This window comes from Colius striatus, chromosome 3 (genome assembly GCF_028858725.1).
Source record: "Colius striatus isolate bColStr4 chromosome 3, bColStr4.1.hap1, whole genome shotgun sequence".
Classification (NCBI taxonomy): domain Eukaryota; kingdom Metazoa; phylum Chordata; class Aves; order Coliiformes; family Coliidae; genus Colius; species Colius striatus.
In genome coordinates, this window is record NC_084761.1 from 58,452,959 (window position 1) to 58,477,283 (window position 24,325).

The following is a 24,325-nucleotide window of genomic DNA, read 5'->3' on the forward strand; positions in this document are numbered from 1 at the left end:
TTAGATATTTGTAAATGTCAATAAGATCTCCCCTCAGTCTCCTCTTCTCTAAACTAAACGGCCCCAGTTCCCGCAGTCTTTCCTCGTATTAAAGATATTCCAGTCCCCTGGTTCATGTGTAGATTGGCATATTGTGGGAATAAAAGCATGTATTTAAACTAAACTATCATGCTTTTGGTTTCATGGAACCATGTCAGTGCCTTTCTTTCTGAAATTATTAGTAGTTTTGCTGTGATAATAGTATTGCATTTCTAATAAAGTTCTAACTGAGGTCCTAATTCTTAAGATTTACCTGAGGTATGTCTGGATGTTTTGTTCCTCAGTAAACTTAGAAGTACATTTACTGTTGTCGATGAATTTGCACACGGGCCTAAAAACTGAAGGGTATGTAGGCAATCAGAAATAGCAGTGTTATACATCATATTCAGATTATATCAAGTCAAGCTATGTCTGGGAATAACACAAAGTTACAAAAGTCTCCAGGAAGTGTTGAATTTAATTAGTTATACCTCATTAGTTGTAAACTTGGCTGTTTCTGTTCCGAAGTGTGTACACCTAAGTAGTTTGGAGTGCCCGTGGTGGTAGGAGTATCTAGTCTGGTGTAATTCCACCTATAGACCAATTCAACTGATTCCTTCATCTTTAGTTTTCTAGTCTAAAACAGAAGGAAAGCAACATTTCTAAACTGTAGGCTAAAACTACTGCAGTAAGGTGGTACAAGGGGTTGTTAAGCCCCAGTTAACCAAGTGTTACTTAGTTGGTAGTGAAGGAGATGCCTCCCAATTTAGATGGTATTTTTGGACATTTTTAACTATTATTGACCTGATGGTCAAGCCTCATCTAAGGCTTCATTGTGTAAGCTTTCTCGAGATTGAGTGTCTTTTGGCTTACAGTCATCTTATACTTTGCAACACAGAATCTGCAATTTAATTTAAAATGATTACTTTTTCTACAGTTCTTGATACTGGGAAGAGTTGGTATCTTTGTAGCTTTTCTATAGCTCAGGCAGTCAAATCATTACGTCACAGTAACAAAGCAACTGTAGACAGCATAAACCATAAAAGATGCTAAAATATGTCAATTGTAGTACCTGAAATTGAATCTATTATAAACATGCCTGGATCTTTGCAAGTTGCATAGTATTGCCTTTTCCATGGTCATTTGGTAAAAGAAGTTCTCTTGAGCTCCTGAGAAATTCTTCTGTACTTCTTAATAGGAAGGGTTTTCTATTCCAATCTGTGAAGCAAATGATGTCATTCATCACTGTTATTTAAATTACCAGGTTTTATATGCCATGATAAGTGCTCCCTGTGATCTGATATTTAACTAAAACTTGGAAAAGACTCCACAGAAACTTGAGTTAATGTCCACAAAAAACTTTCCCATACTCTTTTATGTACAGGAACATCTTCCAAGCATGAAAGAGTTACATCTGTGTTTTCACTGCTCAAACCTGCTAATAAAGGTTGACATGAAAGGTAGTATTTAGACTTTGTGACAACTTTTCTGGGAAGAGTGTGGAGATTGACTCACTTCAATCACACTGCCAAGTGCTAATCAGATGTTTTCAGCTTCTATTGCTACTGATTTAAAATTAACTCGAGACCTGGGTATGAAACCTATTTCTGTGCTATTTAAGTAAGGGCAAATTGCTGACAGAGTTAATTTACATTAATTACCCCTAAAGCTTAAACTAAAGTTTGAAAAAAAATTATTGTACTTATGCAGATGGCTTTTTAAGTGTAAGTTTTCAAATCTGTTTGAATACAGTTAAATTCATACAAAATTTACCTGAGTTTCAGAGCTACCAATTACCATTGCTCCCATTAGTTTCCTTGGAATGTCTGTGTGCCTGAACAGGCTACTGGTTTGAGTGCCTGAATTCATTTACACAGGTTTGGAAAGCTGTTGCAGCTTATTTTTTCTATGATAAAACAAAAAGATGATAGATGTGATATGTACATGCCCAGATAGCATATCAGTTCCTCTTGTGGCAGCTATATATAGTAGGTTAACTTGCATAATAGTGCTAGGATGGATGAGCAAAAGACTTGCAGTTGAATTTTTTCCATTACAGCTCATTTTAGCAGACATTTTCTGTTTCTAAAATGACAGAGCAACAGAGCACCATAGCTAAAACTTAGCAAAGAATTGCAGTAACTTTATTTAGCAAGAGCTGTCTCATCCTATCAGCAAGTTTTTATGAGGTTTTACTGTAACTAAGGTTTGATTAATGTTAGATAAAGATAGCTGCCATATTGTTTAAAGTTGCATTTTTAGTCTAACTTAACTTCTCGGCTTTCCCTGACTTTTCCTGAAAACTAGACATTTGTTGAAATCACTGCTAAATTATTTCAGAAAATTAGCATTGTGTGATGCCCATGATCCTGCATATGGCTTTAGAATAAAGAAAGCCTAATTATCTAGTAAGTAGCCAATTCCCAGATAAACAAAAGTAAACAAGGATGAAACTAGTCAAGTGAATCTTGTTCATACCTTTGTAATTCAGGCAATCAAGTCTTAAGCTATGTCTTCATTTTTAGTGAAACAAAGGCCTATGATGTGTTCACATGATTACTAAATGAGAGTACTCATGGTGGTATTCAGTATACTCCATCTTATGTTTATTTGCTGCATACCTTTACTTAATTAGCATTTTTTGGCTGATGTAAAAATGACAACATTTACTGTAAGTTTCCAAAGACTGTATGCTGCACAGCTGCATCTGAAAGCACTAGGACCCCTCATTGAACTCCTCTCTAACTTTTTTGGAAAAAGCAGAGGACAAAATGACCTACCCTGACTTTTTGTACTGTGGTAAATACATTTTTTTTGTTTGTATCTATGTGTGTGACAGTGCTGAAATAAATTAAGTTCTCAATAAAATTCTGTGCCAACAAATACTGCATGCAGACTTGAAGCAGAAATTGGATTATTGCTTAGCAATCGTGCATTAGAAATACAATAACTGAAATTTATGATTACGTTAATTACAGCATGAATGTAAATTTCTCTGGCACTTCTTTCTTCATGCACTATATTGATTGTTTTTCAGCTCTCGATATATTAAACAAAGTCTAGCAATCTCAGTAATGGATGTAAAAAATCAAGTGCAAGGACCATATATTTTTTTTAGAAAAACCTTGTAGGCCCTCTGGGTTTTCCTGCACATTTAATTTGTATTTATTGTGTACAGTTAAGGTTTCCTATGTGTGTGGTGAAAAACTTAACATATACAATTGGCAACATCTGTCTCAGTAAATGAATGTCATGTAACATTTTACAGTAATTTACTAATTTCTTTAAAAGAATGACATGTTAGAGTTGAGGGACAGTACTGATGGTACCATAGAACAGGAGGTTTGTCGTTTTTACGATCACAAAGAGTAATCAGTAAATAAAACTCTGATAGATACTTGCCTCTCTGTCCTGCTTTTGGCTGGTGGTTTTGGTCTCTTTTATTAATTGTTTGCTTTCTAAGGTTTCAAGAGGAAATCCTCTAGAGTCTAGTAAGTAAGGTCATAGGAATTAGAACTTCACCTCTTACTTTTTCTCTTAACAGAGATTATACAACTCCCTTCATCTGCAGTTGGTGACAATTTAAAGGTGATTTTCATTAGAGGGTTTCTTTTCAATGTTGTACCAGGAGCTCCTGCTCCTGTGTTCTGGTCCTTTGGAGCTAACTACTGGCCTTATATGATGATCCTCACTGAAGACTTTGTGGACACTTCTGAGTGTTTAAAGCAAGATGTTAAGTTGCAGAGAGGTTTCCTATTAAGGAAAAGTGATGTAATGTCAGTGGAACACTGCCAACTTCTCTCTGCTCATTTTATTTATATTAGCTGCATACCAAAGAAAATGCCCCATAAAACATGAGTGCTCCTTGCTATATTTAGCCAAGTTAATTTACTAATACCAGGAGGTTATGTTTATATGCAATGGAAATAATTATAAAAAGATTTGTGGGCATCTTATTGAAATAAAACAGGTTGAACTTGGGAAAAGTAAATACCAGTTCTTATCCTGGTTTGCAGAAAGGACTCTAGGGTGTCTTTTAGCATTTATATTTGCAGCATATGTATTTCTGTGCTGAAAATGATTTTGTAACATTTTAATTCAATTATTTTGCTGATTATTTAAAGAACACTTAAGTACAAGGAAGTTATTTACATTTGAGTCTTTTCAGTCTTACCAATGCAGATGTCCTCACATTTAACTTACATGACTAAAACCAATCTTGCTATACACATTCCAGTCCAATCTTCTGGTCTGAAATATTTGCACCCATCTTCATATGGAACACAGTGCAATACTGTTCTTTTTTTTTTCTTTTTTGGTAATGTTTAAAATCAATCTGATATATCTCTTTTTGATTACCTTCTCTGACTTTCCTTTAGGACTGCTTTTTAATCAAGTCTGCTTTTTAATGAGTGAATTGTTTTTGCTTGGTTTATGTTCAACTCTTTGTTCTACAGCTGATGGTGTTGATAAATAATCACAAGATTTCTTCCTGACTTAAACAATGCTACTTCATAATGCTGTTAAAGAATTTGACCTTTTCTATTAATTGTACTCCTACATGGTGACCCTGGCTGGGTGTGGTGGTGTTAGAACTACAGATCCTCCATGATACTAAGTCCGCCTAAAAGAGTATTCCCCATCAAGAGTAACTGAGTACATTTGTTAGTTGCTTATAAATAAGAGCTGTCATAGTAGTTAACCACATAATGTTGGGGTTTTTTTTAAAATGATACTTTTAATAAATGTTAAGTCTAATGTGACTGGGAAACAATGTGATGTATTATGAGATCTGCATTTGACTCATGAGCTGCAAAGTTGTGGGCAGGGGAAAGAATTTGGGGTACTGTTATTTTTATCTGCGTTACTGCAGATGTGTTTAACATTTTATGTGTTTTCTTCTCAAATCTGAGTCACCTATTTACATTTTGAAGCTTTTGCTTTATTGGGATGAATTCTAAAGACGATTCTTTAAGAGAGTCTTCATAAATTCTGACATTTAGCATCTAATTTACACATTTGAAACTGCACTCTGGAGGTTTCACTGACCATTTAGGAGGCTCTACTACTACTCTTGTAAGGGAGATGGCAAAGATGAGATGATGACATTTCCCTATGTGTCTACTTTGGGTGAGAAGAATTAGAGAAATGTAACAGCAAACTAAAGTGCTGCAAGGCCAGAAGAAAAAAGCAAATGATCTTTTAGTCTATTGCAAATCAAATATCCTTGTTTTACACATCTGGAGCTTGTTTTGGAAATATAAAGCTATTTAATATATAGTCAATTTCAAAATGATTGCAAGATTCTGTCGCTATTTCCAAGTATGCATATCTTTTCTCATTCATTCTGAATGATTCATTAGGGAAGTAGATCATACTGCTAAAAAAGCATGAGAAAAAAATTTTGAGTCAACTAAGGCTGGAAAAACATTTCCTGCAATTATGAAGTATGTTAATCAAGCTGGGCCTTTTGCCTTACAGATTCCTCTTAATTTCAAATATCAGATTTTCAACATATGAGAAATTGAAACAGAACAAAAAACCTTGGATCACGAGATGTCATTTCTGATATTCAACTCTTGAGGACAAAAGTTCTCCCTAGTGTAAAAGATCAGACATAACTAATCTGTGAAGTATTGCCTGGACAGTGTACAGCAAGAATTATGTGCTATCAAACCAAAGTTTATTTCCTCATTTTTAAAACTAAGGCCTGGTGGATTAGTTATTATTTAAGTAACTTTAATATTAAAGTCATGAAATCTGTTTGGAAAACTAAAGTCTCTGAAGGTTTATGAAATTACCAAAAAATGGACAGCTTCAGACAACATTGCCTTTAGGGCGTGAGAATATAATTAATGTGGTAAGTCTAAGTGCGCAGGCTTGTTAGAGTCTTGGCATGCAAAAGAGGATGACTGTAGGGCAATAAACTTATTTTTCTCCAAACAAAAATACTAAGCAACCCAATCTTTCTGCAAATGTTGGTGCTCACTTTCCCTGATACACAGCATAACTAGTTGGAGAAACTGAACGCCTTTGCCTTATTTTGCCGTCTAACCCATAGACTGCAATATTTTAAAAAGCTCTCTGGTGTCTCTAGCTTTTTGACTTTCATTTAATCATTCCTTGTTCTGCAAGAAGTTATCATGGTATTTTGGATGAATTGCCTAATCAATTAGCTAACCTCAAATAATCCAAATGCTTTTGTTATTGTGTAACACTCTTGTTTTGTACTGTGTTTGAATTTTCTCTCTGAAATGTAAAAGGAATTGATGGATTCTTCAAATGAGAAACATGATCAATGTACTGTATGAGTTTGTGACTACAGAGTAGCTTTAGTGAACTGACTCTGACAAGCAAGGGTCACTATCTTGTAGTTGATAGTAGAAAACTGATGTAGACAAGGGTATCTTAGGCCATGTTTTTCGGAAGACTGAGGCATACTTCTCTAGAGAAGCCAGCATATGAAGTGAGGTAGAATTTTGTCATGAATTTTGTTATCATACACCATAGACAGCACTTCTGGAGCTCACTAGGAGTGGTGAAGAGGGAAGAGACAGGGAGACAGATGAGAAGACAGTTGTCTGAGAGACAGAAAAGTCAGTGAGAAGGAAAATGTAAGACAGACCAGCATTAGACCATGGTCTGAGTATTGCTAAGAGCAGCAGAGAATTGTGTGGCATCTCATGTTTCATACAGGAAGAATCGTATGAACCTCAATGATGCTGACTGCAGTGTCACTAATTTGTGGTGTTGTCAAAATCCCTCTATCTTGGAAGTAACCTACAAGTCCAAAGTTACATTTTTTATATGGAGCTGTAGGTTATTTATTAAACCACAGCCAGATAAGATTTTTCTTTTTTCTATCTTGGCTGTTTGTGAAGGTAAAGGATAGCTTGGAGTCTAAGCTGTCCTGAAAACTGAAGAGAAGATTTTACAGACAGGTAGTGTTGACTTCAGTGTGAAATATGTGTATTGCTACTTTTACATCTTATTGGCACATACAATAATGGAAATACGTATGGATTGTACTTTTTATTTCAGTTTACTAACAGTGATTTACCAGTAGTTTCCAAATGTATTATAAGTACTCTAGTTATGTTAAGGAAACTATATAAATTGCGCACACTACTAATTATTCAACGTAAGAACTTTTTTTTCAGGAACAAAACATAAACTGCTTTTTCTCGAGATAAGCTAAGTTGACATTTGCTGTAGGAATGGATAAACCACTCTTCTCATTATTCATTCTGGAATGTTCATTTTAACATAAATCTAATCTTAATAAATAAATATGGGAAAATATAACTTGGGAACCTCAAATCAGGCAAGTGCTGTTTCTAGGCCAATATGCTTTCTCCCAGAGTGTCCAGCACCAGACTAAGGTGCAAGAGTCATCAAAATAAAGCCCATAAAGAGAGAATCTTCCTTCATAATTGTCAGGAAAAAAATGAGTTTAAATCTTGAGGAAAACATTTTTTCTTTGTAACTAGCTTTTTACAAACTACCTAGTGATCAGACTGAAGATGAACAAGATATATTTGTTTTGTCTGGGAGGTTTTCACTGCAGGACAGAAGGAGGGAGTGGAATGAACTGAATTCAAGAGGTCAGCTGCAAGGCAATCAAATAGTAGAAATCTGTATTGGAACATAAAAAATAGTAAAATTTCTGTGTAGTATGGGTCCATACATTGTCTATGACTGTTTAAATGTTAAATATGCATGATATCCTGTTTTTTTAATATAGTATACATCAATGTGCTATACACTTTGAAAAATATTTCAAGAAACCCTATAAATTAAACAAAGAGGTAAATTGTCAGCATATGTTTAGCAAGATACGTGTTAACTTTCCAGAAATCAAGACTTGTACAAAATACAAGCCAGAATCTCTTGTGCTATACACACTTATTTTTAAAATCCTTCTAGATTGTATTGTTTAGCTGGACACCTCATGCTAGTTTATAAGTCAACTCTGTATGTGTAGCCTGTTATCAGCATGAAACAGAAACACAGAAACAAGAGTGGCTCTGTAGAACAAAAAAACATGTTGGAGGGCATGATATCTACATATTTCAATGTCACTAAGTCTAGGGGGTTGGTTTTTTCCCATTTAGACTAGTTCTAGTCTGCTCTGTAACAGTTTGTTACATTTATTTCACCTGACAGGAAATCAGTTCACCTTCTGATGCTAACTGGAGAACAGCCAAGTGGGGACAGTTAAGATTTGCTTCAGAAGAGTATTTTCGACCCGAGCCGAAGCATAAATGCAAATGTATCATTACTGTCTTCCTAGGCGAGATGACAGACTATGTGATTTCTTGGTTTTTGTCCAGTCACTATGTTGGTTACTATTTCATTTAGGAAAAATAGAACTTTGTCCTTCCTGTTATTTTTTCTATGTAAGAAGGCTGACACAAAATCACAGGATTGTTTAGGTTGGAAAAGACCTCTAAGATCATGAAGCCATATCATTACCTTTAGCACTGCCACATCTAGCACTAAACCATGTCGCTAAGAACCACATCTACATGTATAAATACCTCCAGGGATGATGACTCCACTACTTCCCTGGGCAGCCTGGTCTGAGGCTTGACAAACCCTTCTGTGAAGAATTTTTTCCAAATATCCAGTCTAAACATCCTCTGAGAGCTAAGCAGGATTCAAATTGGTTTTAGAGAAGGAACCAGCCATTCAGAATCATTGGCACAGTATTTAGCCATAACAAAGGTTTATCATTACACAGTTTACCTGTATGATTCCTCTTTTTTTGAAATGTCATTATATATCACTTAAGGTACAGGAAGTCCTTACAGTATAAGTCTCCCATATGCAAGTTTATTTAATATATCCATAAATAAGTAATACTTGGAGTGAATCATCTTTATGGAATGTAGTTTTACTAAAAAATACAAAAGCAATTGTTTTCTCTGTCATTTATGTGTAAGGAATTCCATTTACGCTTTTCAGAACAATGCACTTACAGTTACAAAGCGATTAAATAATGTTAAATTCTCACTGTAAAAATCACTTCATCTATTTACCAGGGAAATAGTATTTAAAATTATGTGTTGTCAGTGTACAAAGCAAATTCAAGTTGAGCATTTGTGTCCAAATGTGTGTAATTTCAGGATACATTGTTTCTCTTTGTGATGATAAGGAATGGGATTAGTTCTGATTAGGTTTGTTCAATCTTTTCAGGAGCAGAATATATTCTGAATATTAGAAAGTATATTTTGACTGCAGTGACATCTATGTATTGTGGGTGGATTTTGCCTTTGCACGGTAGTTCTCCTCATAGGTATCCAATTTTTGGTTTATAACAGGCAATGGGGAAATTATAGTGACGAGTAGAATTCAGTCATAGAATAAGGCTGCAAGTCTGCTTAGTCTTTAGGATTTGCCTGAGACATCTTCATTGTAATTGTTTGTCATGCAGTTGTAATAAGCTTTAGCTCTGCATCTATAAGAATGCTTTAACAACATTTTGAGTATAAATTTTTCTTGTCTTTTTCATACTTCAGGGAAGATGCCTTTTAAAAAACAAATTAAAAAAACAATCATCTCCAGCTCTTGAGAATCAGGATTATTACTCTTTAGTAGCTGTTGTTAATGCCTTCTGCTTCTCCTGCTTCCATGACAGTTAGTGTATGTTGTTGATGGGGTTATTTTTGTGTGTATAGAAAGACCTACAGAAAGTGACATCCTATTAAACTTTATGGTACTAAGACGATGTTGAAACCTAAAGTGAGTTAAGTCATATTGTTGTAGTGTGAGAGTCTCAGCCATATATATTTATTTCATATAAACATTAGTGATTATATGTCGATTTCCTTTCCACTGTTTCCTTTTCATATGGTATTTTAAAAGTAAGATACCTCCAGTGAGTTTCAGTAACATAGATTATGGATGTGTCAGCTGGTAATAGCCAAGCTTTGCATGAGTCTGTGGCCTGCTCAGACATCAGATCTGTTTGTGAATACCGAATGGCTGGTAAAAGGCCCTAGAATTTAGACTCTAGAACTACCTTATTTTCTTCAAGTAGTTTTAAACCATAGTTAAAGTTTTAATTTTCCTGAAAACACCCTGATAAAAGGGAGCGATGTGTTCCCTTTAATATCGGGTCATCCAGTAAGTTTTTCTTTTTAATATGATGGTCATTCTTCCTCATTAAAGTATCTATTTCAATAGTAGAAAGCAGTTGTCTTTATATGTAAACCAAAGGACAGACACTGGACAGATACTGGACATTGAAAGCATTGGTGGATAGGCATAAATATAAGAAAATCTCCTAACTTTTGTGGCCAGTTATAGAGCATCTTGCAAATCAAACATATTAATTTATAAATAAATAAATAAAGGCAACCATTCATGTGCTATTGCAGGGGGAGCATCAAGAAAATGTATCATACCACATCTAGAAGAGGATAAGTGGCCATCCATCTTTTCTTGTGTTCACTTTGCTTTTAGACTAGTACAGCTTTTCAAACTTGGATATGTATTTTTTTTCTCCCCATATTTTCTTTGAATGTATACCAGTCATCACAGAATATAACCTTCCACATATTGCAATACACTCAGAGGCAGAAGACTTATTTGTCCTTCTGCAGGATAGTTTATTACTGCATTCCAACACGATTCCTACACTTCAGGCCAATTCAGCTGTAAATTGGGACCTGTATTGTTATTAACACTTTGTTGCAGTTTGCCTCAATAACATAATGGTTTTTGCTTCCTTTATTAGTAAAACTCATTACCTGTGTAATTTTTTAACTATTATATCCACCATGGATGGTATGTGCACTAGTTATGTAACATGCCGAACAGATGTCACAAAGCCGAACAGATTTTTGCTGACTAGACTAACATGATGTAACCCTACCAGAGATACGAAATGTAGCCTTTTTGCTAAAGCTGTATTGTGTCTTTATGGCTTTTGGGAGCAATGAGTGTACACAAGAGCACAATAGATAGTTCCCAGTTCCAGCTCTGTAGTTATTTAGCATGAGGATTAAATTGTAGTGACAACCTTCACCTTCCCTGAAATCTGTTAGTATAGACAAAAAATATTCTAAATGTTTTCAAGGTAGGACCCAAACTAGTGCTTTCAGGATTTGAAACAGTCCACAATTCTTTCTCACAATATAAGGAATGATTTAGCATCAGGAAACTTAACGCTTCAGTAAACTTATTTGTAACAATACAGCTTGAAGGCTCTCTGTATGTTGAATACTTTGCAGTTTTTGTAAAAAGGGACATCTGTTCTATCTTTATTTCACCTTCTTGCCTTGTCATATAGGTACATTTTTACCATATCTGAAAATTAATAAATACTCCTTCGGTTGAGAGTTTTGTTGAAATTACTTTTGTATTCTGAGTTTTTTTAATGACTTTCAACCATTGATAAATGTGTTGGAAAACAGATTTGGAACAATTCCAGATGTGAGTGGCTACTGTCAGGTTTTGGATGTGTTGGTATGTGCATTTCAATCTCTTCAATACTGTCAGAAGAAGTTTAGGAAATTACTTATTTTCAACAGTATCATTTCTATCATTAAAATAGAAATGTTGGAGTTGTAGAAAGCTAATTAAACAGCATCTCTAAGAGCTAGCTTAACAGCTATCTGGCAAAGTCTGCAATGCCAGCTACCTGAGAGGCACAGATGCAGAAGCTCTGTGACTCTTATCTAGTGCAACACCCACCCACGCTCCTCAGTTCTCTTTCTTCTCTGCCTACCAGCTGTCCAATTGGGCTACCAAGGAGCTAGAAAGATATGACTGTAGGTTATGCATTCCTATTTTAATAAATTATGAAAGATCATAATTTTATTCTGGATTTTATTGTATAAATAGCTCAGGATATATATATCTAAATATATTAAATATATCTGAATATATACATACGAAATATATTTAAATGTAGATGCTTACTGACATGGAAGTCAGTGTTACCTGAGAAGATTTAAATACAGCATGATAGTGACTGTTTCCTTTTGGTAGAGCTCTGGCATGATTGTGAAGCAGCAGTATTGAGTTAGAAGCTAGGTCTTCATTGGAAGGTAGATTTCATGAAGGTGAATTGACAAATCTTAATGTAGAAAATTAGGTTGTTTTCAAAGTTGTGGTTAATTTTGACTATTTTCATTCAAAATATTCCTGCACTTCAGTTTCAGAGATATGTTTTGTATATTGCTGTAGAACTGCACCATGTATTTCTCAAAGGGAAGATGATTGTGTACGGTTGTGAAGTGGCCGGTCTGCTTTTGCTCAGGAATGGCCTGAGGCAGAAGCAAACCTGTTGTTTTTCCATAAATGAGATATATAGGACTATTTCAAACAAAAGTTGCCTTTCTTTGTCTGCTTTACATTTCCTCCTTTTCTTTTTTTGAGATCAGGAGGGCCAAAATCGGGAATTTTTAAAAGTTGGAATATGGAAAAGTTTATTTAATCCTGGTTCTTTATATGTGGTGATTTATTTCAATCTGCTTTGTGCATTGTGTTGTAAAACACTGAATAAACTTCAGTGACCTTGGCATATGTGGTAGACACTACCTGGACGAGGTTTGTGTATGACTGATTCCCTCAAGGGTTGGACAGCATCCCTCTACCTTTGCAGAACCTTCCTCTCCAAGCTAGATACCCTGGATGGAAGGGCTTCTGTGAACTTTTACAAGGTACACAGACCAGGTTATACTGAGGAGCTGATGATTAAACTGCAAATAGTAGGATCCTTTCCAGAAGCAGGCTATTGTTTCTGTTTTTTTTTTTTTTATGCTCTTCACAAACCCAGAGGTCTGAGGGAAAAAAAAAAATAAAGCTGGTACATATTCTAATATTGCAAACCTATGAATAAGCCAGACAGAAATTTTAGCATGAAGGATTTACTGCAACCCTGAATATGCCATCTGCTGTCATGTCCTCTGTTATCTGCTGGCCAGTTCCTATTGAGACTTTCAGAGATGTACAATTATCTACCTGTCTCTCCTCCTTTATAGCACTGTATCCAGGCATTTGGAGTTGCAGTTCCTACAGGTGGTTATTACCAGTGTAGTGCTCAAAATTGAGGACTACTCTAATACTTTCCAAAACAATATGATACAAAGAAGGTACCAGGAAGAAAAACATTGTGAAAATGAGATAAAAAGATAAAACAGACTGTTATGTTCTAAACCAAATGCATAGCACAGAACATGAATTCCTAAGTATTAAAATATACTATATGTGTTGTCAGCATTAGAGAAGATTCTTGATCATCTCCCATACAATTGGAGTACTTTCCTTTTAAAAAGATAGTATTTTGTATTGTCGCCTGTCAAGAAACCTAATGTCTCTGTTTTCAAATATCTATTTTCAATTTTCTTCTCACTGTCATTTAGCTCTGAAAATCATCACCTTATTGAGTAGGTTGCAAGTCCTCAAACTTGTGTATGCAACTGTTCTTACAGGCAATGCAGGCCAGAAACTTCACCTGTGTTGCAGCTAATGCCTGCTTTTGTTAAAATATTGCTGCTTTGCTGTTTACATTACTTTAACTGTTCTAGCATAACTATTGGACCTTCTGAAAAAGTATATAATAAACTTGATCAAGAATATCTGCTACTGAAAAAAAAATACTGAAGCAGACCTTTTGAAAATGTTTTTGTATTGCTAGGCCTACTTTTCAGTGAGCTGCTGGAATTTCTCAATATTCACTTTACCCTAGTTTTAAAAATTTTTTAAAAATTACTTATTTTTGCCAGTCAGTATTTGACTTTTACTAAAAATTTACTTTTAACTGTTCATTCCTACATTGTTGTAATTAAGTATTTGGCAAAACCAAGTATTTCACATGAGAAAGTAAGTTTTATTCTCTATTGTTTCAGCAAGATTGATGCATTCCCTGGAAGCATGTGTGCCCTTTAAAACACTGGGATTACAAAACATTTCAGCTAATTGGGAAGAGGATGTAATTACAATTAAAATATCTTTTCCTTTAATCTCATCCAAAAGCTGAACTCTTTTTAATTCCCTTATTTGTTTCTTTACTGATGAGGGCAACATAAGAGACCGATTCTCTTGCATAATTTCGATTGCTGGCCTCTATCTGTGGCACAGTGATGTTCTATTTCAGGACCTTAACCATGTAGAGCTTCCACTCCTGTCGGTGTCATTGCAAAGGAACACTTGTGATTGTTCTTTTCTTCTTTTTTTCTCTTTCATAATGCTGACATATCCTAAGTATAGGGCAATATCTGCTGTTAAAATAGCCCTGAGGTGGAGACATTCCTTTGCAGACAACGATCGTGCATTTCTACCACTGGAATGAAAGTTTGCTCTAAGAAGGTCTTTATGTTTTTGATCTGTGGACTGATGTGATAATGATTATGTCTGCATGGTATTTTTCAAGCAGACATGCGCTTGCTTTGTCTAGACTCTAAGCTGATCAAAAGCTTTCAAAATGGAATTAGTGCTGTCCTGTGCTAATAAACCCTGACTTTTGGGCACGTGCATCCTTGTGGCCTCAAGTCAGGCTTAGTGTGAGAGCACAGCAACCTCACATTTGCCTGCCAAACTTTTGCAGACATTCTCTGAATCTGGTCTTTCCTTCTGCCTGGATTGGTACAGCAGCAGTTCAGTGGCAGGCACTGTAGTAGTATACTTACCATTGGCCATAGATGGTCATTTGTGTTATGCTGTTGGCTGGGCACGTCACCATATGACTTGGCAATGAAAATGTCCCAAGACAAGACACTCTGATTTTCTTTCAGCACATGTTGGGTAAACATAGCAGTGTTGGAGACAGCTAAGTTTCTATATATTCAACACAGCATTTACAATACTAAATTTCCCTCCCTCTTACTTTCTTTGTAATTAAAAAACAAAACAAAACAAAAGGGGAAAAGTCATTATGATCGAAATAAAATAAGGGTTATTTGTGAATAATTTTAGTGTTATTACACAGTGGGCCTGCAAATAGTCAGACTAAAGATACAGAATGTGCTGAAAGTAGTAATCCTCTCTTTCCAATCAGAGGTGACCTGAAGTATTTGTCATTAGCCAAGAAAATCGAATGATGATGGGAACTCAAGTTCTGTTGCTTTAGCCCATTTAGGGAAAGTAGGCTTTTATGTAATATAGCAAAAATTGAAGAATAAGGTTCATCCCATGTCCTCTGGAGTGAAAAATTGAACCAGTAGGGATTTAAAGTCTCTAATGTCAACATTAAAAAATGAACTATAACATTTACAAGTGAACTGCAACATTTTTATGTATTATGTATTTTTATGTTCTTGTTGCTAATTTAAAGAAGGAAAATGCAATCTCCTTTTAAGTACTGAAATATGTTTTATTAGTGAGATGATTATGTTGCTAGGATTGAACCATCTTTATGAAAAAAAGCAATTGTTATATGTAAATAACTGATTTTTCGGTTTTCAGTCCTAAACAAGCTTGTTCCCCTTTTTCTTGTCTAAACAGTGTCCTTTGGCCTGAGATTATAAGCAGAATAATTGTCAGAAAATATTTTTCTGGGAAATGTGAATGGTTGAAATATCAAAATTAATCTTAGAGTGGAAAACATGATGATATTACTATTTCTGGTTTTGTTGCTACCAACAAAAAGTATATTGTTGTGCCAGAATCATACATTCATACGCCATGCGTTAAGCAGATAGCTTCTAAAATTTCTGCTTAAATGACCTCAATTATGTATAAACAATGACACACTTGTATATAATGAAGTATTTATATATTAAATATACAGAAAAGGTATAAGTGTATATGCTGATACTTTGTGGACATCTGGAGTATTGAGATAAAGTTATGATTTCCAGATGGAACACGACAATTTGTAAGCACATCAGTCTGATGTATTTTAAGATGGTAGACCACACAGTTAATTCTGATCTCAATGTCATTCATATTAGGTTTTTAGTCTTTATTGTTCTGCTAATGAACGTCTGCACTTCTATAAGAAATTCTCATTTCCATTTTAGCTGGTAGTACTGCAATTCCCAATTCCTCAGAACTGTATTCAGTATATACTAGGATACACCTCAGTTAAGAGTAAAGCCTGGGAAGAAAAGTGAGGCTAAAGTCAAGGAAAAACTCAATTAACCACTTCTTCAGGTTGCAGGTGTTTCTTGGAAGTCTTCTTTGCTTATCTAGAGATACGTGGATGGTTCTAATGTATAATTTGGTCCCTTGTCTCCAATTACCTTATTTCAAAAATGGCAGTAATTAAGTCTGTCTGATCAGCCCATAGAGGCTGCAGGAGAAATCAAGGCTGAAATTGTCACTGGGTAAATATCTGAGGCTTGTTATTGAAATAGGGCCATTAAATGAAAATAGACAAAGGAAGCCTTGTTAAGAACTTCAATATTTTTGCCATTGTTTGTGTTATCAGGATTGCTCCTATTAAAATACCCTTAACATCTTCAAATTGTCTTATTGTTTACCTTTTTTAAGAGTTCTGTTAACTTTTATTATGAATGTATCTTTTTCTCCCTTCTTGACCTCAAAAACCAGATTTTTGGAGCAGTGCCTTAACTCTCAAGAAACAGGGCTATTCAAGACACTCAGATGCTTTAAACTTTCCTTGCCTTTCCTAGATCATAGAACTTTTACCTCCCCCAACCAGCACTGCACATCTGATCATCTTTTTGTCTATTTTTCCTTCCTACAGGGACCCTATAAAAATACAGCAGCTGCAGAACCAAATTCGTCTGGAGCAAGAAAGTGGACAGTGGTATCGTCACCAGCAGCAACCTGACCATCAGCAACATCCTCCCTCTTCTCCTTCCTTTCCTCCTCCCCCCTCCTTCCAGGAGCTTGAATCCAGCACCTCCCCTGTGCCAATGAGTATTCTTAACTCTCATACTTCCCCAACCATGCAGTCCTCCAGCTCTTTCAACTATGCTCGGCCTAAGCAGTTTATTGCTGCTCAGAACATCAGCCCTGCTTCAGGTTATGTGACTCCATCTTCAGGATCATCTACATCCAGCCTTCCTTCACCTATGTCTCCAACTGCTTCTCAGAAACAGTTTGGGAGAGTGCCCGTTCCCCCTTTCTCTCAGCAGTTTGCTCCAGAAGGAGAGTATGTCTGGTCTCCTTCTTCACCATCCCCTCCTCCTCCGCCTCCACCTGTCTTTAGTCCAACCGCAGCGTATCCAGCGTGTGATTCCTTTCCACTTCCACCTCCTCCACCACCTCCTCTTCCTTCAGTTTCTTCACCTACCCACAGCCTGTCTCCAACTCCCAGATTTCCTAATTCCAGCCAGTCTCCAGCAGCTTTTCTCAGCTCCATGCTGCCATCCCAGCCACCACCCATTTCTGTCAACGCATTAGGCCTCCCAAAAGGAGTGACGCCTCCGTAAGTATCAGCTAATGAGTTCCTTGAGTTTGACTGTACTGAAGATTGTACTGAAGATTATTGCAGTTGCTTCATTTTATACTTTCTTAGTGTTCTTTGCTGTTGCCTCCTACCTGATTGGAAGAGATATGTGAATTATTTGCAAATGCCTCTGTGCTTGAGATGGAGTATAGTTTTCTAACCCTCAGAGAAATGAGATTCTGAGGGAGTCCTGCAGTAGGAACACAAAAGAGGAGAAACTAAAGCTTTAAATGGGAGTTGATGAGAGTATGAAAGCAGCAGCAAAAGACTGCATGCCCAGGGCAGTGTAACGAGATCCAAGAAAACTCTTCATTACCTAATTCTTTTAAAATCAGATATTCTGGGATATTTGCAATCTATGTTCCTATTATGTCTTCAGGTAGAGAAATACCAAGTATAGAGCACATTCTTCAGAAGTCTCCATAGCTTTGAGATACTTAAAGTATAAGGTATTAAAATATACATCTGACAATAAAGTAATCATAACAGTATATTGACTTTTGGCTAGAGTTTTTGTTCCAGGGAAGTTTGAAAAAGGTTTTAGGGGGGGATTTAGAAAAGCAGAGAATAAAAACAAACAGAATCTCTCCCCCTAACAACTCTGTGTAGTTGCTTTCCCTTTTTGTCTTCTCTAAAGGCTAAAATAGTGTTTTAGAGCATGTCAGCTCCCATTGTAGATCAGTTTGTCTTTCCACTGGCACTAGAATCTCATTCCATCTTTAGAGAACAAAGAGACATGCTGAAGAACAAAATTGAGAATAGCTGTATCCAAGGATTATTTATAACTTTGTCTAGAAGTTTGTCTAAACATATCTACGGTATCTAGGTGACTTGCGCAGCTACATACTGTTGCAGTGGGAACTTCTGTAAATTCAGTCCAAGACATGAAAAGGAAGAGAAGGAAGAAAGTGGACAGTTATCAATGTAATAAATCACGTATGTGCTTTAAAAAGCATTTCTTTATCTTGAATTCTGTCATATGGCTCATTATGGAGTCTGGACATAAAACAGATTTAGAAGAAAAACGAAGAAATAGTACAGTTTGCCCTTGCACTCATAATAGTTGTCATTTTTTGTCTTACCATGTCCTTTGCACTGTCTGACTTTCCTTATTGATACTGACTGCTTTAAGTGGACAGAAAGACAACTCTGCAACGATGCTTCCCCTTTCCTCCTGAACCTCACTTCCTCAAACCCAGCAGACAGTGTGGGTGTGCACATGATGGTGTGTCTATCCCATTGGGACAAGGCAGCAGCCTCTGGCTCTCAGCTGAGGATGAGATTGTTGGCTGTTTGGCCTGCATTCCCTCAGGAAATGTAGTCCAGATGGGAGCTGGATCATGTTAACCATACTGAATGTATATGTGTATAGTATATGTATATGTATATGTACATATGTGTGTGTATATACACACAATGAGCATTTGTCATCTTAATTATAACGTTAAAATGTGGTAGAAGATGTACTACATGATGCAAAAAATGAATCTGTTGTTCTGTATCTTTGATGTCAGTTTTTCCCTGGCCTCTCCTTTTTCATTTTACTGTGTAGGTTACTAATGTCTAGTGTGTCTTTCTTGCTCAGTAAAGCATTCAATTCCCCATCATTCTCATAGCACTCCTGAGCAATTCTTCCTCTTGCCTTTCATCCACCCACTGCTTTTTGTCCCTTCTGCTTTGAGCTATAGTCTCAGTTCTTCCCCCCTCCTTCACTTTTTGATTCTTTTCCCTCATTTTTTGCTCCATCCTCACAAAACTTCTTTTCTTGAACACATTTGTCTTTCTCAGACATTGTAGATTTTGAGCCACTTGCAGTATTCCATAACTTATTGTCTCACCATGTACTCCATGGCCTCCAAGATCCATTGATTGAAAAAGATGATAGTTTGCTGGCAGTGTGCTGTATAGACTAGGTGCAAGAAGTGCCTCAGCTCACTATCTAAAATTCTAGCCAAGACATTTAGCTTTGTCTCTGCTTCATGATCAGTCAAATAGTGGTGTTGTTGAGACGGCTCTTCTCAATGATGGCCAGTGACAGGACAAGGGGCAATGGGTATACACTGGAACACAAGAGGTTCCAAAGAAACAAAAGGAAGAATTTTTTCACTGTGAGGGTGACAGAGCACTGGAACAGGCTGCTCAGATAGGTTGTTGAGTTTCCTTCTCTAGAGACATTCAAAACCCACCTGGGCGAGTTCCTATGTGACCTACTGTAGGTGTTCCTGCTCTAGCAGGGGGTTGGACTAGATGATCCTTCCGAGTCCCTTCCAACCCTTAAGACTCTGTGATTCTGTGTGTGAATATGATAGAGAGTTAGGCAGAGTTTGAAGTACCTTTCACAGAAAGGAGGTGCATTTTTTACTAAAGGCTCCAAATACAGTGCTTGAAGTGGTAGGATTTCCTCTTTAGACAATGACTTTACGATTTACTATTGCATTTTAATGCCAGTGGAAGTAGACTTGAACCTGTAATTGCATTTAGCTAGCTCAACACTTTTATATCAAGTGCCTCTAGCATATAAATTCTTGTAAAACTGTCTTCCCGACTGCTTTCAGTGTTTTCATGACTCCTTTCTCTTGCCTTGACTTTTTCAGGATTGAAAATTCACTATTCATAATTTGATTATATGGTCTTTTTGCCATGGTTGTTTATTCTGTTCTCTCCCAGGCACTTGGCTTGTGATACTGATGGCCAAATATCTGACAGAAAACAAAATATGTTTAACCTTGTCAGTCTCTTGTAATTGCCAAAAACTATTGTTTGACAAAGTAAGAAATTCTGCAGACCAGTTTTGTAAGTTATGCATCTTATGATGAATCATCTAATGAATAATTATTTTTTCCCTATATTTCAATGATTATTTTCATTACTGACTCTCAGGACTTAGGAGGCATCATTCAGATTCCTTCATTCCTCAGATTGCTTTTGTAGTAGGGGTAGAATAAAAGTAAAGTAATAAGCATTCCAAATGCAGATAATAATTTTTGGAGGTGGTTAAAGTGAATTTTTCTGTAAAATGGAAGACACGGTGATGGTGCATAAACTGAGTCTTCACTTCTCCTCATGATGTCAGACTTTCCCTCCAACATCTTTCTCCAGGCATTTCCTTTCCAATTGTGTGTATCATCTTTGTTCTACTTAAAAGAGAAACTAATCCAAGGAGATGAAGTGTCTCTTGTAATATAAGAGGCCAGACAAAACATTTCTTCTGTCCCTGTGTTCTGTGAGCCCATGAGCAGTAAATACCATGATAATATTTCAGCTAAGGGTTTACATTTTCTTTGGTTTTGGACCCAGAGACTCTGTGGAAGTGACGACATTGTCTAAAGTAGTTTCATATTATGAATATTCTTTCCAGTTGATAGGTTTTTGAAACATTGTACTGAGGTTTTGTTTGCTTTGGTGGGGTTTTTTTGATGTTTTTTTTTAACAACATGTAGTCTTACAACCTTCCTAAATCACAAGAATTGCGAATTTACTACATTTTATTTGGACATCTTAAACACAGAAAGGAGCTTTCAGTAATTAGTACCTACTAATTCACATTTAAATATTGTAATCATTTATTTGCAACAATTGCATGGTAGATGTTTCAGTTAATAAAATATATCTCATGTTTTCAGTGAGCTCTACAAACTTTACAGTGACCATCATTTTAAAGTTGTGACTGCCATGGTGTTTGCTGAACAAGCTTTGAGAATAACTTTTTTTAAATAAAATGCATCAGGGCTGATGGAACTGCCTAGCTAATTAAATGCCTAAAGGAATTGTGAACATGTCTCCTATTTCTAAGGTAAAACTTCTCTGGAGTAAGAGTAATATACTGTTCTTTAAAAACTCCGTTACTTCTTTACCTAAAGAAAACTCTAGGGTGGGTAGATGTGGTGGTCTCAGATTAACTTTTGGTTACAAAAGTCTTACAGGGAGCAGAGGTAATGTGACAGAAACCTAGAACTTAAAAGATTTTGTCCACAGTTAAATCTGTAGAAGCTAGAGTGTGCTCTTCACTGTTCATGGAAAAAAAAAAAAAACACAAATTATATCTGTATTAAGAGAAATAAGCATATTTAAAAATTCTAGATAAGCACATGCATTGGTAAGTTTACCTAAGCATTTTTGAAAGTGAAGTTAATCCCACGAGAAAGATTTAGTGATTATTTAGTGAATGTTTAAATAGCACAAATACAAATCCTCCTACCAAAAGGTCTGAGTCATACAAACCAGAGAAACGGAATCTTTTTCCATGTTGAAAAAACATATTGTCAGCTGTAAGTACATCCTTTTGAAAGCAACTTTTAAAATTTCAGTATTTCCTTAAAGTAGACATTTTTCCTTAAAGTAGACTTTTTGTTGAAGTAGATAACTTGAGTAGTTGTACCTTAAGTCAGAAACAGGAAACAAAATCCATCTGTACAGGTTTAGGACTTTCTGGAAAAGACTGGGAAACAGAAGGCAGCAAGATAGGCTAAAGTAAAATGTAACTAAATAAGTTGCTTATATCACTGTGCATAATAAGTTTAGCTGATCTTTAAATGGTCTCTAGAATGTTAAGCCTGAATCTTAAAGGAGATTCTGTGGGAATCATGAAAATAGCAACATCAGAGAGAGATCTAGACTTTTTTCCCTTTGAATCAGAGCTGCTAGTCTGTTCTTACAGCTGTGTACTGTGACTTGTCCATTGAATTGAGTCTCAAATAGCACTGAAGCAAACATTTAAGTAACCTTATGTTCCTTGAGTCAATTAGCAATGATGGTCAGGAACAGCTGAGGAAAAGCTGCACTCCTGCATCTTTTGATTGTACAGCTTTGAAGAGTATAAATGCCAGCTCTCATTTTAAAGTAAACTTTATTGCTGTTGTTTGTAGAATAGATATGTACTTTTCACATTTCTGCAAGTTACATCTGCCATAATTGTAAAAAATGGAGATTACCTACAGTATGATTGGTGTGAAAATAGTGGTACATAGGAGAAAGTACCTTGATAAAGGATTCCAACATCAAAATGAAGAGAAAGATCAGGTTGTTTGCTTGCTTCTGAGGGAGCTCCCCTTGTCTCTGTGTGCTACCTATCCAGTCATGCCTGGAGTTATCCCTGGATCTCTGGAAAATATATCTGAAGAAAAGTAGTTATGTAACTGGCAAAAATCCCAGCAAATACTAGGGTTTGTATTGATTACCAACCCACAGTTTTCTTAAGTTACTGCTCCTGTCCATTAGAGTGTTTCTATTTAAAGTTTCTTGATGTATGGTGTTACACTTCTTTTCCCCATGGCTTGGATACTACTTTTGACTGTTAGACCAACACCTGTGTTGTTTATCTGTGATAACAGATCACGGTCAATGCTGTGCTAAGGAACGGCTCATATTGTGGACTTTGTTTTTGCACATTGTAACACTTTTTTATTATGTAAATGCATGTGATTATCATAAAGTACACGTTCATATCAGCTTTTTTGAAATATAATGAATGCACATTCGTTCTACTTGAACTTTGAAATCCAGGCTGTGCCTCCGGTCAATGTTGCTCAAAAGCAGAGATTGAGGCTTTGACATGGAGAGACACAGACAATAGGCAAAATAAATTGACTTACTATTTCCTCACCATCATTGCATCTGGAAGTCTTAATTTTCAGACTGTATTTATCCAATTATTTTTCTAAATGGTGTTACAGATGCTTAAGAATGTTGTAAGATAAGTGAATTTAACTAAGAAAATTAATATATAGACCTCTCTATTGGAAAGAGATTGACGCTGTTTGCAGCATGGCTTTTCAACTTTTTTTGATTTGCAGATTTTTTTCCTCCAGGAATGCCACAAAAAGTGTCTGTAAGCCAGGTATAGTGCTTGACAGTTGTGGAGACTTTAACCAGTAGCATTTCATCATCTGGAGTAAAGAGTAATATTTGGGATATACTATCTTTTCTCATTCCAGTGTAGGCTTTTCTTTGCATGCTTCTGGCAGTTACATGTTCTTCTAAAGATATCAGGGACTATGAGGACTCTGTCAGCATCTTCTGCATTTAGGAATCCACAGTGCCTTGGCAATTTCTTTAATATCAGTACTAGCATACTTCATGGGAAAGGAACTGAACGGGAGAGTGAAAAACTAGTAATTCTTCTTTTAATGTTTAAAAATACATTTTTGAAGGTAAGTCTTAGAAAAGTAAATTTTTGGTGGTAGACATGCAGTTTGTGAGCTGTTCTCTGTGTTATCTAATTATTAAGAAGAATCTAACTTGCTCAGAAAGATATATTATTCATGTAAGTCTTGATCCTACCCAATGCTGAGGCATGACTGACTTTTTTCAGCTACATTTTCAGAACCTTTCATTGGATGGTAGAAAGTTTTACCTTTGTTTCATTTTAGTGCAAGTCATCTTTAGTCAGGTCTGTACCTCAGGTGTTCCCTTAATTCAGATGCGTGTAACATCACATTATTGAGCAGAGCTGACTCCTGGTCTTCATGGCATGTATGACAAGTTCAGATTAAAATTATTTTAATACGGAGCTGCAGCTTCAAACTTTGGGACCTGTTACAGTGCTTGTAGTAACTTTGTTCTTACAGTGAATGAAAAACATGTTAAGTGGGCAGGAATTAGCTGTATTTTTCAAAGCTTTTCATTTTAAAAGAAAAATCAAGTTACTGTTCATTACCTCAGTACTAGAGAATTGATTTGGATTTCTGTGAAACTGAGCCATATTGGCTGCAAACAGGAATTCGTTCTTGGAAGGATAACAACAGGCAGCCTGTTGCCCTTGTTTACACTGTAAAAGGTACATAGGAAAAGAAGGAATCACATCCAGCATACACTCTGTGTAATTAAAACATGAAAAGTACTGCTGGTTTGGCCTTCTTTCTAGCCAAATGTTAGGGCAAATATCCAAAACTAAGGAAAGCCGAGCCAAGGTTGCAAATGTCTTTGCTGTCAAAAAATCTC

The 24,325-nt window shown here is 36.0% G+C and overlaps 1 protein-coding gene across 3 annotated transcripts in view; it reads left to right on the plus strand.

The window, feature by feature from the left end:
• The window catches only part of PALLD (palladin, cytoskeletal associated protein), a 190,303-nt gene that overhangs the window by 135,700 nt on the left and 30,278 nt on the right, over positions 1 to 24,325 (plus strand). For all 3 annotated transcript variants that reach the window (XM_061993410.1, XM_061993409.1, XM_061993408.1), the window contains exon 10: positions 16,679 to 17,365. In XM_061993410.1, coding sequence (XP_061849394.1) covers positions 16,679 to 17,365 — 687 coding nt within the window. The remainder of the gene's footprint in view (positions 1 to 16,678; positions 17,366 to 24,325) is intronic.